Below are 15037 nucleotides of genomic sequence, written 5' to 3'. Positions count from 1 at the left end.
GGTTATTGTTTGTTTCTACCTCAAACAAAGGTCCCACCTTGATTCAGAGCAGAGAGTTTTGTGCTCTCAAGGTTATTGTCAACAGGTGTAGCTAATATTCAGCCCTTGTGTTTCAGGTATAAAAAAGTAAATCTCTTTCTACCTCTACCAAAAGTCTAAGGATCCAACTAAGTTCCTGCTTCATTAGGGAGATAACAATGGCTTCCACCCAGGGAGTGGTTTGCCTACAGAATGTTTTGGTCTAGGGTGTGAGCTTTACTTGTCTTGTTCTGGCAACAGGTTTTAGGCCACAATCTTTCAACTGTTTTGCTAATTTGTTTGTACCATGTTAAGGAATTTTTTATCTTACTACTACCTTTTGTGGTCTGGGTATTTTAAGCAAATGGTAATTAAATGTGGGCAATTTCATATTCACTGGAACCCCTCCCAGTACCTTCCTGTGTCTGTTTTATTTTCACCCATGTCTTCATTCTCTTATTTTTCTCATCCTTTCTCATCCTCATCCCCCCCCACCCTGATAAGTGGTATACTTGTCAAAGCTGGTCTCCAACAGTCTTCAGCCAAGGTTATTTGTCTAGGTTTACAGTACCAGACATAAATGCCTTAGCCAGGTGTTTGTTTCCCCGAGATAAAAGTCCCACTGTTGCACTGTTGCAGCTATCTCGCAGGCCCGTTCATTTCTGCAGATCATAGAACTGCAGCTGCGTGAGCCAACACATTTCTCCTCTCCTTGTCAGTTGACACAATGCCTTCTGAGCCTGTGAAGGCCAGTCCTCAGGAGGATTTCAGGTCAACTAGACTGGAGTTCCTCCAATTCCTGTGTTGGAAGTATGTGGTGTCTTCAGCAATAGAATCTGAACTTGAAGACCTGGCTTGCATCCAATGACAACAACAATAGTCTATGTTGGTCTGAGAGTCTCTTAGACTCCCCCGTAAATTAACTCAATAGGAATTTTTTTATATATGGTCTCATCGTTTTTGTTCGGTTTTGACTCTTGCAGATAGCATCATCACCTCAAATGGTACACTTCATTTTTACATCAAACACAGCTGCACACACATGTATTTTATTAATGTACATTTAGCTTTAATGAGGAAAATTTATCTCAGAAAGAATGTAGGCAGCCATGCCTCTATAAGATATGTTTAATTTAAATCTTTCCTTTATTGAAGAATTTCCAACATGCTAGAACATTCCATTCCTAGGAAGGAGACTCTTAAACTAGAGTTTGAGTCTTCACGCTGCCAGCATCCAGTTTTTGCCATGTGTACAATGCCTAGGCCATGAGACAATGTGAATTCCACATGAAGGAAGGCTCTGCCTATGGAACCCGCACCACATACAGAAAGCTGCTCTTGTTGGATGCAGCAAGGAAAACACGGCAAGGCGATCTTCCCATGTCTGTCCATTTCTGTAACATTCCAGTGATGTGGTTGCATCTCCTGAAGGTCTGGGAAATCTTTAGCAAAATGATACCACAGGGCAAACCATCCTTACCAAAGTACTACCAAAAATATGGCAACACCACAGAGAGGGTGCTCATGGGAGTACTTGTGTCTAAACTTATCCAACAGAAAGATGCTCTTGGACAGGTGAGACAGGGGTCCTTGGCCTTCAGCTCATCAGACAGCACCTGTTTACATTGTCACTATCTGCCAATTTCACCCAGTGCACACTCAGGAATGCTGCCTCTTCCTGACGTTCCATTTCCTTACTTACCAGGGGATAAAGTCACACTCCACACATATACCCTATCTTCACCCTGAAATGGTGGAACCTCTTCCTTCAAATGAGGCCAGCAGAGTCTTGGCGTCTTTGTCCAATCTTTGCTGTGGCTGACTGTGTATTTGGGAGTTTTTCTTGGTCTGCCCTCTCTTAGGTCCCCTCAGCACTGGTGCTGGCTCTCAGATCCCCTCCACCCTGAAGCAGGATCTTTGGATTTCCTCAGCACAGAAGCAGGACCTCTTGCCGGGATTCAAGGACCTCACAAACCTAATTCATTTTTTTTTGTAAGTAACATATATAAAGAAAACCCTGTTTACAATATGAAATCAGATACATATCTGGATTTTCACTATTTGCATATATGGTGCAAAGGCCAGAAGAATGCATTGGATCTCCAGGACCTAGAAATACAGGCAGTTCTGAGGTATCTGATATGGTTGCTAGGAACCAAATGCGTGTACCCAAAAAGAGCAGTACTACTGAGTCCCCAAATATGTCATTATAATGCAGGAAATAAAGATGCCATTACTTCTGCCTCCTATCACTTGAAGGTGATGAAACCACTAGATTGTTGTGAGATGATTTAATGGTTTTTTTCTCCCTCTGTGAACTGATTCTGCACATGGCTTATTTTTGTCACTGTTAACACAGCTCTCTCAATGTGAGTAAAGATAACAAGTTTTGATTGAAACCAGAGTCCAGATTATATAGAGAAAGTTCCATAATTTGAGATCTGCTTTTTCTTTGCAGGATTATTTTTGAGACAGGACATCACTATGTAGCCATGGCCGAAGTGGAACTCATTACGTGGACCAAGCTAGTCTCAAATTCAGAGAGCTCGGACTCCCACTGTCTACCAAGTCCTTGGATTACATGCATGCACAAGACACAGCTATGACTTTTTGTAATGACCTATCGATAAATCAGAGACTATGGGGTAAAATATAATGTCAAAAGTAACAATCAGGGGGCTGGAGAGATGTTAAGAGCATTGCCTGCTCTTCCAAAGGTCCTGAGTTCAATTCCCAGCAACCACATGGTGGCTCACAACCATCTGTAATGAGGTCTGGTGCCCTCTTCTGGCCTGCAGGCATATACAGACACAATATTGTATACACAATAAATAAATATTAAAAAAAAAAGTAACAATCAAGGGTTTGGTGAACAGTGAATGATACTTCTTCAAATTCTAATTCTTCAAATTATAATATTAATTTGAAATTCCAAATAATTTCATATTTTCAATAACTGGGCTATCTGTTTGCTAATCTGATCCATTTCAAATGTTTGAACTGTGTTTGAGTGTACACATCTGTGCGTTGTGAGTCTGTGGCAATGGGGATAACAGAGGTTTCCACTATCTACTTCTTCTAGAAGACTAGAAATGAGACCAGGTTTGGCTACACATGACATTATTGGCCTTTAAATGAGTTTCAAAATTATTTATGTATGTTGTGGTGTGTGAGTGTGCATATTCCACAGACGAAGTGTAGAAATAAGAGAAAATTTTGTCGGAGAATATGGGTCTCCCAGAGATGGAACTCCTGTCATCAGGCTTAGCAGCAATCAGTTCTACCCACAGAGACAATTCTCTGGCATTAATTTGTGGTTCTGAAAAAGTGTTATAAACAAGCATTTAGTCCTTAGAATAAACTAACACAATCAAAATTAAAAGAGAGTAGTATATCATTTTCATTTGCAAACAGGATTTATTATTTAAATTGTTCTGTTTTCATCCATTCTTAAAAAACAGTGTTTATAATTTGAAAAGAAGACAATAATTTACTGATGCAATGTTTCAACTCATCTTGTTTGAGCATCAGTGAGAAGGTTCAGTGTGAAATGTCTGTTGTGTGCAACACTGGAACCTGACCATGATCCTCATATGAAGATGCCCAAAAGAAGAACCCACAAAATTGTCTTCTAGTCTCCACACATCTGCTATGGCCTACAAACCTAGAACCAAATTACTGACACACTAAATAGATTTTTTTCAAATAAATCTCGTTGCCGTTATATTATCCATATCTATGGATAAGCAGCTTAGGAGGCAGTACTCTAAGAGAAAGTGCCAAATAGATAAGTAATTGGGACATGAAGAAGAAAATGGAACACTAGAATAATATATACAAATCCATAGTGCATCAGGCTATGTTATGAGATATAGAGTTGATTGCTGATTATCCTACTTTATTACATACATGCCAGATAAAAGAAAATCCTGCTTTGACTATACACAGGGGTATTTACTGTTTCATAAATTCTCTACAATTACGTATTTCAACACTAATATTGTTAAGTCACGCTGACAAAACAGCACATGTTGGGGACACATCTTCTACCCTTGGACTTGTACCCAGGAGGCTGATACATGAAAATCATGAGTTCAAATGTATCCCTAACTAACTACTAACATCCAAGTCATGCTGCAGAAGAACAACAACCTTAAGGGACTTTAAGAAAATATGAAATAAAGAACCAGGAAAAGCAGTTGACTAAATTTTCATAGACACTGTAATCTGAAAACTATGATCGCACACTACCTCGATTTGAATAAAGAATGCACCACTTAGATGACGGGCATCCCATTCTATACACTGCAAAAGAAAAATGGTTCTACATGAAAGCACGATGGAAAGTGAGCAGAAGCCACAGAAGGAATAGAAGGACCACAAAATAAACTTCACTAAATGGAATCGGCACACATATCTACTTCAAATGTTTCAAAGTAGAAACCACAATGCACTGATCTCTACCATCAGACTTGATGAACATGGTAAATAATTTACTTCCTTCAAGACTCCTGAGAAAGAAATGAGACAAGACTTTTTTCTTGAAACTGAAGACAAGCCGGGCAGTGGTGGCGCACGCCTTTAATCCCAGCACTCGGGAGGCAGAGGCAGGCGGATCTCTGTGAGTTCGAGACCAGCCTGGTCTACAAGAGCTAGTTCCAGGACAGGCTCCAAAACCACAGAGAAACCCTGTCTCGAAAAACCAAAAAAAAAAAAAGAATATAAGATCAATTGGGCTGGAGATATGGCTCAGTGGTTAAGAGCACTGCTCTTCCAGGGGACCCGAGTTCAATTCCCAGCACCCACATGTTAGCTCACAACTGTCTGAAGATCCAGTTGCAGGTTATCTGACACCTTCACACATAAAAATAAAGTTAAATAAACCATAAAAATATTAAAAAAAAAATGAAACTGAAGACAAGTGCGATGTCTAAAGTCTTTGTACATGAACGGGGATTTTTCTCGTATGAGTTCTTCCCTATTTCCTGACATCAGGATGATATAAAAAGGATTTAAACATTTACAGGGATAGAGACATGGTTGAGCAGTTAAGAACAGTTCATTGAGGACCCGGTTTTAGACAACTTCCTGTAATTCCTGCTACAAGAGATCCAAGGGTCTATCCTTCTTGGGAACTGCCGGGTTCTCAGGAAGAAAGAGCAGGCACAGAGCAGGATCTGCTGGACTCTCCTTGGGGCTGAGCAGCACGGTGAGTGTCCAAACAACCCAGCAGCCCTCTCCCCCTGGCCACCTGGAGAGAAACACACCGAACTGGGTGTCTGTTGAAGCAGGATCTCCTTTAATGGTATCAAGAAGGATCTTGTATAGGGTTCTGACGGTGTGGAGAAGCTTGGGTGGGTTGAGGAGGAGTAAGGAATAAGGGCCAATAATAGTCTGCCATGCTAGAGGTGGCTGAGCAGAGGAAGGTCTAGGTGGGGTAGCCAGAGACAGGTCTCCAAACTTGAGCTATGCTCAGGAAGTGACACTGGGCCTTGCGCCTGGGCCTCATGAAGCCCAACAGGGAACAAGTGTGTACATGCACAAACCCTCACAAGACACACTGACATCACAAAATTAATATTAAAACAAATCTGTAAGCAAATTTTCCTCTCATGATAGTTTTTCTAAGCATTCATTCCTCTAACACAGGGGCCGAGGCATCTAAAGGCTTACTTACAGAGCTTTTTTCATCATGAGTTGGTAGATGGGACACAAGACAAACATGTGGGCTTCAAGTCAGAGAAATCAATCCTTCTCAGTTCTTGGTGTCATTTGGGAAGATTAAGGAAATACTGCCCTACTGGAAGAAATTTGTCACACGGGGTTAGGCTTTCACAATCCACATACATGTCCAGTTCCCACACTGCTTCATGCAGCAGGTTAAGGATGTGAGCTCTTAGTCTCCTGCTTTAGCTGGCGTGTCTGACATTGGTGGCCATGTCACTTTCCTGGTGATCCTGTATCCCTCTGGAACCAATGGCCAAATAAATGACTTTTATAAGCTGATATGGGCATTATATCACAGCAGCAGAAAAGGCACAGATACACATCCACAAACATTTACAGCTCGATTAGTTACTTCATATTATTGAAGAGCTGTGTGAAATCTAAAAGGGTTACTTTGTTTAAATTCTTAAGGACTTTCTTCCATATTAGTTTGCAGGTACAAACAAAATAAAGGACGCTATGATGCTTGTAAAGATAGCTGGCACTGTCAGATTTTTTTCTCCAGAATCAACATTCGTGTAAAAAAAAAGTGTGTTAGCTAAAGATGATGCCAAATCCTTTATAGTCAGATTACCTTCGAAACTGGTCTTGTAGGTCCTCATAGAGTACTGTAATATGAGAAGGTTTTAACAGATTGATTTTGCAAGAAAAGTTTACTCTTTTGGAAAAACTACCATGAAATACAAAACCTTACCACGCTGACTAAATTTATAGGGTTTCTATGCAGTATATTTTCTCATGATTTCGAAGACTTCTGATATATGCAAAGGCTTTACCACACTGATTGCATTCATAGGGTTTCTCTCCAGTATGTGTTCCTTTATGCCTTAGAAGAAAGCTCTGATGTGTAAAGGTTTTGCCACATTGATTACACTGATAGTCTTTCTCTCCATGATGTATTCTTTTATGCCTGTTTAGATTACTAGGATATATAAAGACTTTATCACATTGATCACACTCATAGGTTTTCTCTCCAGTATGTGTTCTTTCATGCTTTTGAAGATAACTGTGTCGAGAAAAGGCTTTGAGACACTGACTACATTCATAGGGTTTCTCTTCAGTATGTGTTCCTTTATGCCTTTGAAGAGAACGGTGTTGTGAAAAGGCTTTACCACACTGATTACATTCATAGGGTTTCTCTCCAGAATGTGTTTTTTTGTGGCTTTGAAGATTACTGTGTCGTGAAAAGGCTTTCTGACACTGATTACATTCATAGGGTTTCTCTCCAGTATGTGTTAATTTATGCCTTTGAAGATATCTGTATTGTGAAAAGGCTTTACGACACTGATTACATTCAAAGGACTTCTCTCCAGTGTGTGTTCTTTTATGCCTTTGGAGATAACTGTGGCATGCAAAAGTTTTACCGCACTGATTGCATTCATAGGACTTCTCTCCAGTATGTGTTCTTTTATGTATTTGGAATTGACTGTGACATGCAATGGCTTCATCATGTTGAATATCTTCATGGTGTTTCTCACCAATATGAATTCTTTTGCGCCTTTCAAGATGACTGTAACATGTAAAGGGTTTAACACATTGAGTATATTCAGAAGGTTTCTTCACACATGTAAAAGTTTTACATTGATTACACTGACAGATCTTTATATCTGTATAAATTAATTTCACAATTTGGTCTAATTATAAAGAAAAATAAGATTTAAGGTTTTGTCTCTTTGTTTAAATACATGTTTATCCTTTATTAAGGTTTCTTTGAATTTAAAGATACCCATTATGGTCAGAGCTCTTATTACATGGTTCACATTTATACCACCCTTTTTCTATAAGAGATTTTACACATATATGAGGAGAACTAGACAAACATAGAGTATTACCACTCTTATGACATTCATGAATTTTCCTACAGTATGGGTCACACTACATTTGCAAAGTGAACCATGACAAACAGAAGTGTTTACAAATCCGCAGTACTCCTAAGGCTTTTCTGCACTGTGAGCTTGTTGATGTATTCCCAATGCAGCTGAAGAATCAATTACTTATAACATTGAATCACAATCAACAAGTCTAGTAAAAGTAGAGACTACTACATATCTTCTAGTTGTTCTGTGAGAGATAGTGTTACCTCTTACCATATGACTATGCTCATATGGTTCAACCCAGACTGACATATAATTTATCTATTAAAGGAAAAATAACAAATAAAAGGTTTCCACATTGCATTTACACAGGTTGACTCTTTGTTCCTCATAGACTTGTGGTCTAGGGATTTCGGTTGCTCCACAAGTACTGTCCCTTGACTCTATCTGCCCATCTCAATAAACTTAGCAAAATCATCACAAGCAAATAGGTCATACTGGCTTTGCTATAGACTATTTGATTATTAGAATGTGTATTATCAATGTGTATACCTTTTGTAATATGTGTGCTATGAAACTACAGATTGGCAGTTCTACAGCACAGCTTTCACTCAGCTGTGATTCAAATGGTGATAACTGTTAAGACACTCTTGTTTTCTTTCTTAATGACTGGCACATACAACTTTCCTACATGACATTGAGGTATACGACTTTTTAAGAATTTAATAACCATCAATACACTTTAAGCTATGTTTATTTACATTGGTGCTTTTCTTTAAAATATTCAGGACACATTAACCATTTCTCAGAGGCATAATTATATCAGTATGCATATGTAAATTACCTTCCATGTCTTCTAGGACTTTGAGAATGCTCTTCAATACTACAATCTTCCCATGTGTAGCCTAAAATATATTATCAGAAAATTTGTGATATATTATTGGAAATTGTGCAAAACTTAAGCTAATATCTTCGGTGAACCTTAGCACCATGCATAATTTATTCACCACACTCTTCCTCTTTCTCAATCAAATTACAGAAGAAACTCAAAAACCAAGAAACACTTGTCCGATTATTTTAAAATGTGAGATAATTTCACCATCTTACCAATAGCAGTGAGGTTCCTGAAGGTCTCCAGCATCACATCATTGTAGAGATTCTTCTGGAAAGGGTCCAGCAAAGCCCACTCATCCGGAGTGAAGCTCACATGTACATCACTATAGGTCACTCCACTCTAAAATAACCCATACACATGTAAAGCAAAAGATGTGATAGCAACAACATTGCAAATGTATACTTGTTTGACAGTACAGTCATCTAATTCTACTGCTCCTCTCACTTATTTCATGACAGGGACATTTTAATACCATCACCACATCACTACAGATAGCATCTAAAGAGGAGGTTCACTTCTGTCATTTCTGTAACCTTTGAATGGGATATGCCTTGCAAGGGAAATGCAGTGCTCAGTAAACATCAGAGAAATTGTATGATCCATTACTAACAACAAAAAAGATGGGCCAGCTGGGTGTATTGACTCATGCCTTCAATCCCAGCACTTAGAGGGCAGAGGCAGGTGTGACTACTTCTGAGTTAAATGTACAGTCTGTGCGATCAGTTCCAGGACAGCCACAAATACATATGACAACCTTGTCTCCCCTGAAAAAAAATCAACCAACCAAAAATAATAAAACTCAGAGTGTTTTTAACTGGAGTTCCTAAAAAGAGCTATGCGTGCACTCCAGTTCTGTATTCATATTGCAAAACCTGAAGGGTCCCACATTAAAGGCGAACATTAATAAGGTCTTACTAAAAGGAACTGCATGTTTAAAGAGTTACAAATGGACAGGTGGAAACATTAGCAAAGTAAACAAACACTGATCATAAACAAGGGCAGAAGAGATGGCTCAGGAGTAAAGAACTCTGGTTCTTCTACATATAGGTCAGCCCAATTGCCAGTACTTACATGTATGGGGGATCATAACTATCCATTACTCAAAGCTCTGGGGTTCTGAGGCCATCTTGTGACTACTGTGAGGACCAGGCACACATGTGGTACACATCCATGAATACAGGCAGACTAATATTTATTAAAAAATCAAAATGGAAACAAAAGCTAGAAAAATGTCACACCACTGCAATCCAATGACTCAAGCAGTATGAATGTCGTGAAGATGTGTTCTGGGAAACAGAACGAAACCCTCTGCCAAATTCAAAATTCAAGATCGGGGTGAAGCTCAGCACCATAGCACTTGATTGACTGTACAAAAGCCTGCTTTCCAGGCCCATCACCCAATAATATTAGAAAAAGCCAAAATGTTGTCCCACCTTCAATCCCAGCTCTTTGGAGACAGAGACAGGAAGATCTGTATTCAAGTAAAACACAGCTACTTTCAGGGCAACCATGGTAACACAGACAAACCTTGTCTTCAAAAAAACAAAAAACAAAAACAAAAAAACAGGTTAGCAAAATGGCCTTAGCATTGAATAGCCACTGCTTCTACTGTACCTTATGTGATTTAGGGATACAGTCTGTATAGTGGTTAAGGCAAGACAGAATGAGAAGGGAACTGGGTGACCAGTTCCAACCACAATACAGTAGACACAAAGAACAGGAAATCTGTTCAGGCTATAAACACTCATGTCCCGTCTGCAAAGAGGAATTTTTATCCAGAAATGCTTCTCCTACTAAAGGTTCCACCAGTACCCCAAATAAAGTCACCAAGGATAGACACATATTCAAATAAATCATACATCATCCTTTCTGGAAGGTTTTTCATTCAGTCGACTAGATTCTGACCCGGGTCACTCTAGGCTTATGGTCCTCCATGAAGAAAATGAATTGAGTCTAACTTCAATGATTCTCATAGTCAGCAACAGCCAATGCACTGTACAAATGTCAGAAGTCTCTTCTGACACTCAAGACAATCCCTAGGCACATTGTAAAATCACAAAGTAATTTCCAACTCCCATTCCAAAGGAGAGGTAAGGGGACACAGTGAGAAGGCAAGACTGAAACCCAGCAGACCAGCCACTGAATCCTGTAGTCTGGATCAGACACATGCTGTTTCAGTTTCTAAAGTCTTTGATGGCCCTGTCCCTGCAACTTTTCATATGTCTCTCTCTTTGCCTACTACCACTTCCTATGTGCAGCTCTCCATGGCAGATAGCTCACAGCATTCATGGGCTCAAAATACAACCCAGGCTTCATCCTCACAGCATCATGCTCTCACAGTATCCTCAGAGACTCTGAATCTCCCAAAGGCAGATGCCTGTAACAGCGCTGAGCTGAAACCACAGACTGAAAAATCCATGACCTTAAGTTTTGCACCTTTTTTATCCAGAACCAATAAAACCTCAATGATTCCCCAAATTTAGGGTCTGTGTTGTAATGGACTCTGCCATGCTTGGACCAGAGTTGCAGCTGATTCAGTATGAAGTTGTTTCTTTGGACTAGGAATCTCTTTGCCTATTCCTACCATAGACTGCAGGCTTACCTGGATAGAGTCCTTCCTGGGCTTTTAATGCTGAGCAAGGGCCTTCTCTTCAATGTTGCTAAACACGTGGGAATTTCTTAGCTCCATTTCCTCCTTACATCTGCTGTTTGCAACCACCTAGTGCTGTTTAGCTCTACAGAACAGACTTTGATTTCATCCTGCCCCACTTGTTTCTTTTCACTAAACACCTGAATGAGTCATTTGTAATACCATCCACGGATTCAATATTCAATCTTTGAAAGCCATACATGATTTTTAAATTCTGCCTTACTCAATTTCTTGCTGTGATTCTGATGGGGACTGCATTGAATCTATAGGTTGCTTTTGGTAGGATTGACATTTTGACTATGTTGATCCTCGGAATGTGGGTGACAGTTGTATGGCTGGGGCAGACTGTGGGGCCACGAGCACTGGCACCAGGATTTATCCCTACTGCTTGTACTGGCTTTCTGGAAACCCATTCTCTTTGGAGGGATACCGTGCTCAGCCTAAATATAGTAGGGAGGCCCTTGGTCCTCCCTCAAGCAATGTGCCTTACCATCTCTGAGGAGTGGACAGGAGTGGAGTGGGGAGGAACACGGAAGGAACAAGGGGAGGGAATGGAAACTGGCATTGGTATGTAAAATGAAAAAAGTTTCATTTTGTTTTTTTAAATAAAAAAATAGAAAAAAGAGAATGCTGTAATAAGAGACTATAAAACTTTGTCCCATATAATATGTTACCTGCTGAGCGCTGTAACCTGACACAGAGTGACAGCCTGGTCTATGTCTCAAACCTCTCAGCTGACTTTACTATGTCAACCAGGACTGCACATATCTGCATGGGAGAGTTCCCTAAATGGAAACCGAATACTCAGTGGTTAAAGCTGCCCTCCCTAAATTATAAACCCAACAATTATGGCTGTCTTTATCCACACGGAAGGAATTAATACATGCTGGGAAATTACACAGGCAGTAACTCACTGTGCCCCATCAGGTCCTTCTTTATGATGGAGAGCGCTGCAGCTCACTGCCTTAAAGGTTGTCTGTAATCTACCTATGCCTAGTCTGTTTCCCCTGCAGTGTACACACAAGTCTGTTCCTCCCTTCTGATCTGAAGGGAGAGCCATGCTCCACGAGCAAATCCTTCCCCTGTTCCTGTCTATTGACAGTCCATTCTGTGATTCGAACTAATAATTTTAGGACTTGGTGGTGCTATAAAGGCTATAAGCCAAAAATGTAGGGGGCTTAGTCAGAGGGCTAGCAAGGGCAATGCCCTGTGCGTTATACACAGGGTTTAAATCAGTCTCAACCAACACTGAAGACCTTGTCTCAAAACTGCCTTTAAAATATGTTTAACCTGAAGCTGTTTAAGAATTAATATATCTTTATGTCACAACAGGACGTGATGTTGGCTGTGACCCTGTAATGGGTCTTTGAGCAGCATGTTAGAGGTCTGTTCTTGATGTGGGGGAGGAGGCCTTATGGCCCCTTGTAAATCAGCTTTATCTCCTTTATTCTGGGAATGTAGCTTAATGGCTGATTAATGCTGGTGAACAGACATTTACATTTATCATACTAATCTCTACTAGGCATGCTGTTTATCTTTGGGAGTATTTGGGAGGTACTCTTCCCTTAACTAAACCCTACTTTATGTGACCTAATGTCTCTTTATGGTTGGTAAAAGCTTATACCATCAATTTCTATTCTTCTACATCAGTTTAGCATTAGAACGCTACTCTACACAGAAGGTATCATTTCCAAGCTCCACAAAATTAACTCCAGTCGGATCCTATGTAAAAATGTTTAATTCTACAAGTGCAGAACTTCTGGAAGATACTAGAGAGACCAGGGTTCTCCGAGTTTGGCAAATCTGCCTTCCATTGTGGCAATACAAACTCTACAGGCACCAGAATTTCACAGTAACGTCAACGAGGACATTTGTAAACATGATCCCACTCTGCAGACGGCAGACTTAAATTATTCCGAGGCTGCTGCCCAGGGCAATGACAAGGATCACAGGGAAACCACGGAGGACCAGCAGGAACATGCAGAACTCAGCGTCTGGCCGCTAGTTCCCACCCAGACTACGGAGGACGCCACACTTGGGCTCCTGTGGTTCAGCAGGCTGCTCCACCCGGCCTGGAGACAGTGGCCCCTCGCTCACCATAGCCTGGCTGCAGAGTACAACCATGTTCTGCCCCACATGAAGCCCACGATCCTGCAAAAATTTCAACTTCCGACTTCCTCAAGCGCCGCAAAGCCTGGCAACCGGAAGAGCCTCCTCCTTTCTGACTGGCAGAACCGGTGGCGGATCTGATTGGCTCCTAAGGCCTGAGTGACAGGTCGCAGTGGGCTGAAGGAACACAACACAATGTTCTCAGCCCTAACTTCCTTTCCAATCACAGACCTATCCCAGATTTGCTGGAGATGTGTGCCAAATTCTACAGCAATCTCTTGTTAGTGTAACATCCACAGCAGTGTTGCTTGTCACTTGTATTCCTGATCATAGCCATTCTGCCTGCAGTGAGACGGAGGTTTGAAGTCTTGAATCTGTGTTTCCGGAATAGGCAGGCATCAAATACTCTTGAGGATGTTTGCTAGCTCGCTACTCTGCACGCCTTTCATCCCACCATCAGGAAACCACAGGCAAGTGGCTATCTGTGAGTTCCAGGCCACGCTTGGTCTGCACATGGACAGTCAAGAGCTACATAGTGAGACCCTGTCTCAAAAATAAAAAAGAGTTTACTAGCCATTTGTATTTTTTTGTAATTTTTTTTTTTAGATTATAATTCCAGGAGCCTGTGTTAAAAAAAAAAAAAAAAAAGCTTTGAATTTACAGTGAAGTACGGCAGGAGTGCAGAATGTTCTTTCCACCGGGTGCCCTTCTAGAAAGGACTGTACAAAATGTAAGTGAATATACTTGAAAGCAAGGGTATGGAAAAGGCAAAGGCCTGAGAGGGACTAAAGAAGATAAACCAGACCACCAGGTATATCTCTCAGTGCGCTTGTATTTGCTTAAGTTCACTGTAGAAGTCACCTCGTGCCTTGCTCGCTTTAAGAATGAAAGTGGGAAGTGCTTTATTTGCACAACTCTTAAGTCTGGAGTCTCTGGTTATTTCTTGTAGAGCTTTTTTTTTTTAGATGTATTTATTTATTATGTATACAATGTTGTCTGCATATATGCCCGCAGGCCAGAAGAGGGCGCCAGAGCTCATTACAGATATTTGTGAGCCACCACTTGGTTGCTGAACTCAGGACCTACAGTGCTCTTTACCGCCGAGCCCATCTCTCCAGTCCCCCTTGTAGATTGTTTCACATAACTTTCAATTGGAATAGATTTAGTCTCCCTGGCAAGGGAAGGTAATAATTACATTTCTCCCTTCCCTTTCATTACTCCAAACCCTTTCCTGCTCTCCACCAAATTCAAGGCTTCTATGTCATTAACTATTATTGCATGCATAAAGTATATACATATATGCATGTATATTTCTAAATATACGTTCTTCAGTCCGTGTTAGTTGTATGGATGCTCTCAGGGCTGACTATTTGATACTGGACAACTGACTGGTGTGCTCTTTCCTGGGGAGCACCACCTCTCCTGTTCGCAACTTTCCCCAGTTGCCTGTAATTCTTTATGTGGGGTTGAAGCTTCCTGGGCTCTTCTCTGCCCACTTTGGCATAGCCATTGGTGTCATCCTTGTTCATTCTTGGGCAGTCATGTTGGTGAGACTTTACGAGTATAGCTTCTGACCTTACTAGGAAACATAACCTCCCAGCAAACTTCCTGGATGCTCTGGCTCTTACGATCTTTCCATTCCCTCTTCCTCAATTTCCCCTGAGCCTTAGGTGTAGGAGTGTTTTATACATGTACATTGGGGCTGATCTCCACAACTCTGCATATTGACTGATTGTGGTTTTCTGTAGTCTCCATCTGTTGCAAAGAGAAGTTTCCTTGATGAGGGTGAGGACTCCACTTCTCTGTAGGGCTAAGGACAAATGT

The 15037-nt window shown here is 40.8% G+C and overlaps 1 protein-coding gene across 1 annotated transcript; it reads right to left on the bottom strand.

The window, feature by feature from the left end:
* Window positions 1–5305: 5305 nt before the first annotated feature.
* LOC121450980 (zinc finger protein 431-like) lies at window positions 5306–13228 on the bottom strand. Its single transcript, XM_041656410.1, has 5 exons — window positions 13202–13228; window positions 9888–9986; window positions 8667–8793; window positions 8404–8464; window positions 5306–5985 (listed from the first exon to the last, which is right to left on the bottom strand). The coding sequence occupies exons 1-5, from the start codon at window positions 13226–13228 to the stop codon at window positions 5928–5930; spliced, it is 372 nt and encodes a 123-aa protein (XP_041512344.1). The 3' UTR covers window positions 5306–5927.
* Window positions 13229–15037: the final 1809 nt, after the last annotated feature.

Source organism: Microtus oregoni, unplaced genomic scaffold (assembly GCF_018167655.1).
Source record: "Microtus oregoni isolate MIOR12 unplaced genomic scaffold, Mior012 000007F_ref0000211, whole genome shotgun sequence".
NCBI classification, from domain to species: domain Eukaryota; kingdom Metazoa; phylum Chordata; class Mammalia; order Rodentia; family Cricetidae; genus Microtus; species Microtus oregoni.
Note: the sequence above shows the minus strand (reverse complement) of the source record. Positions and strands in the feature narration are given on the sequence as shown.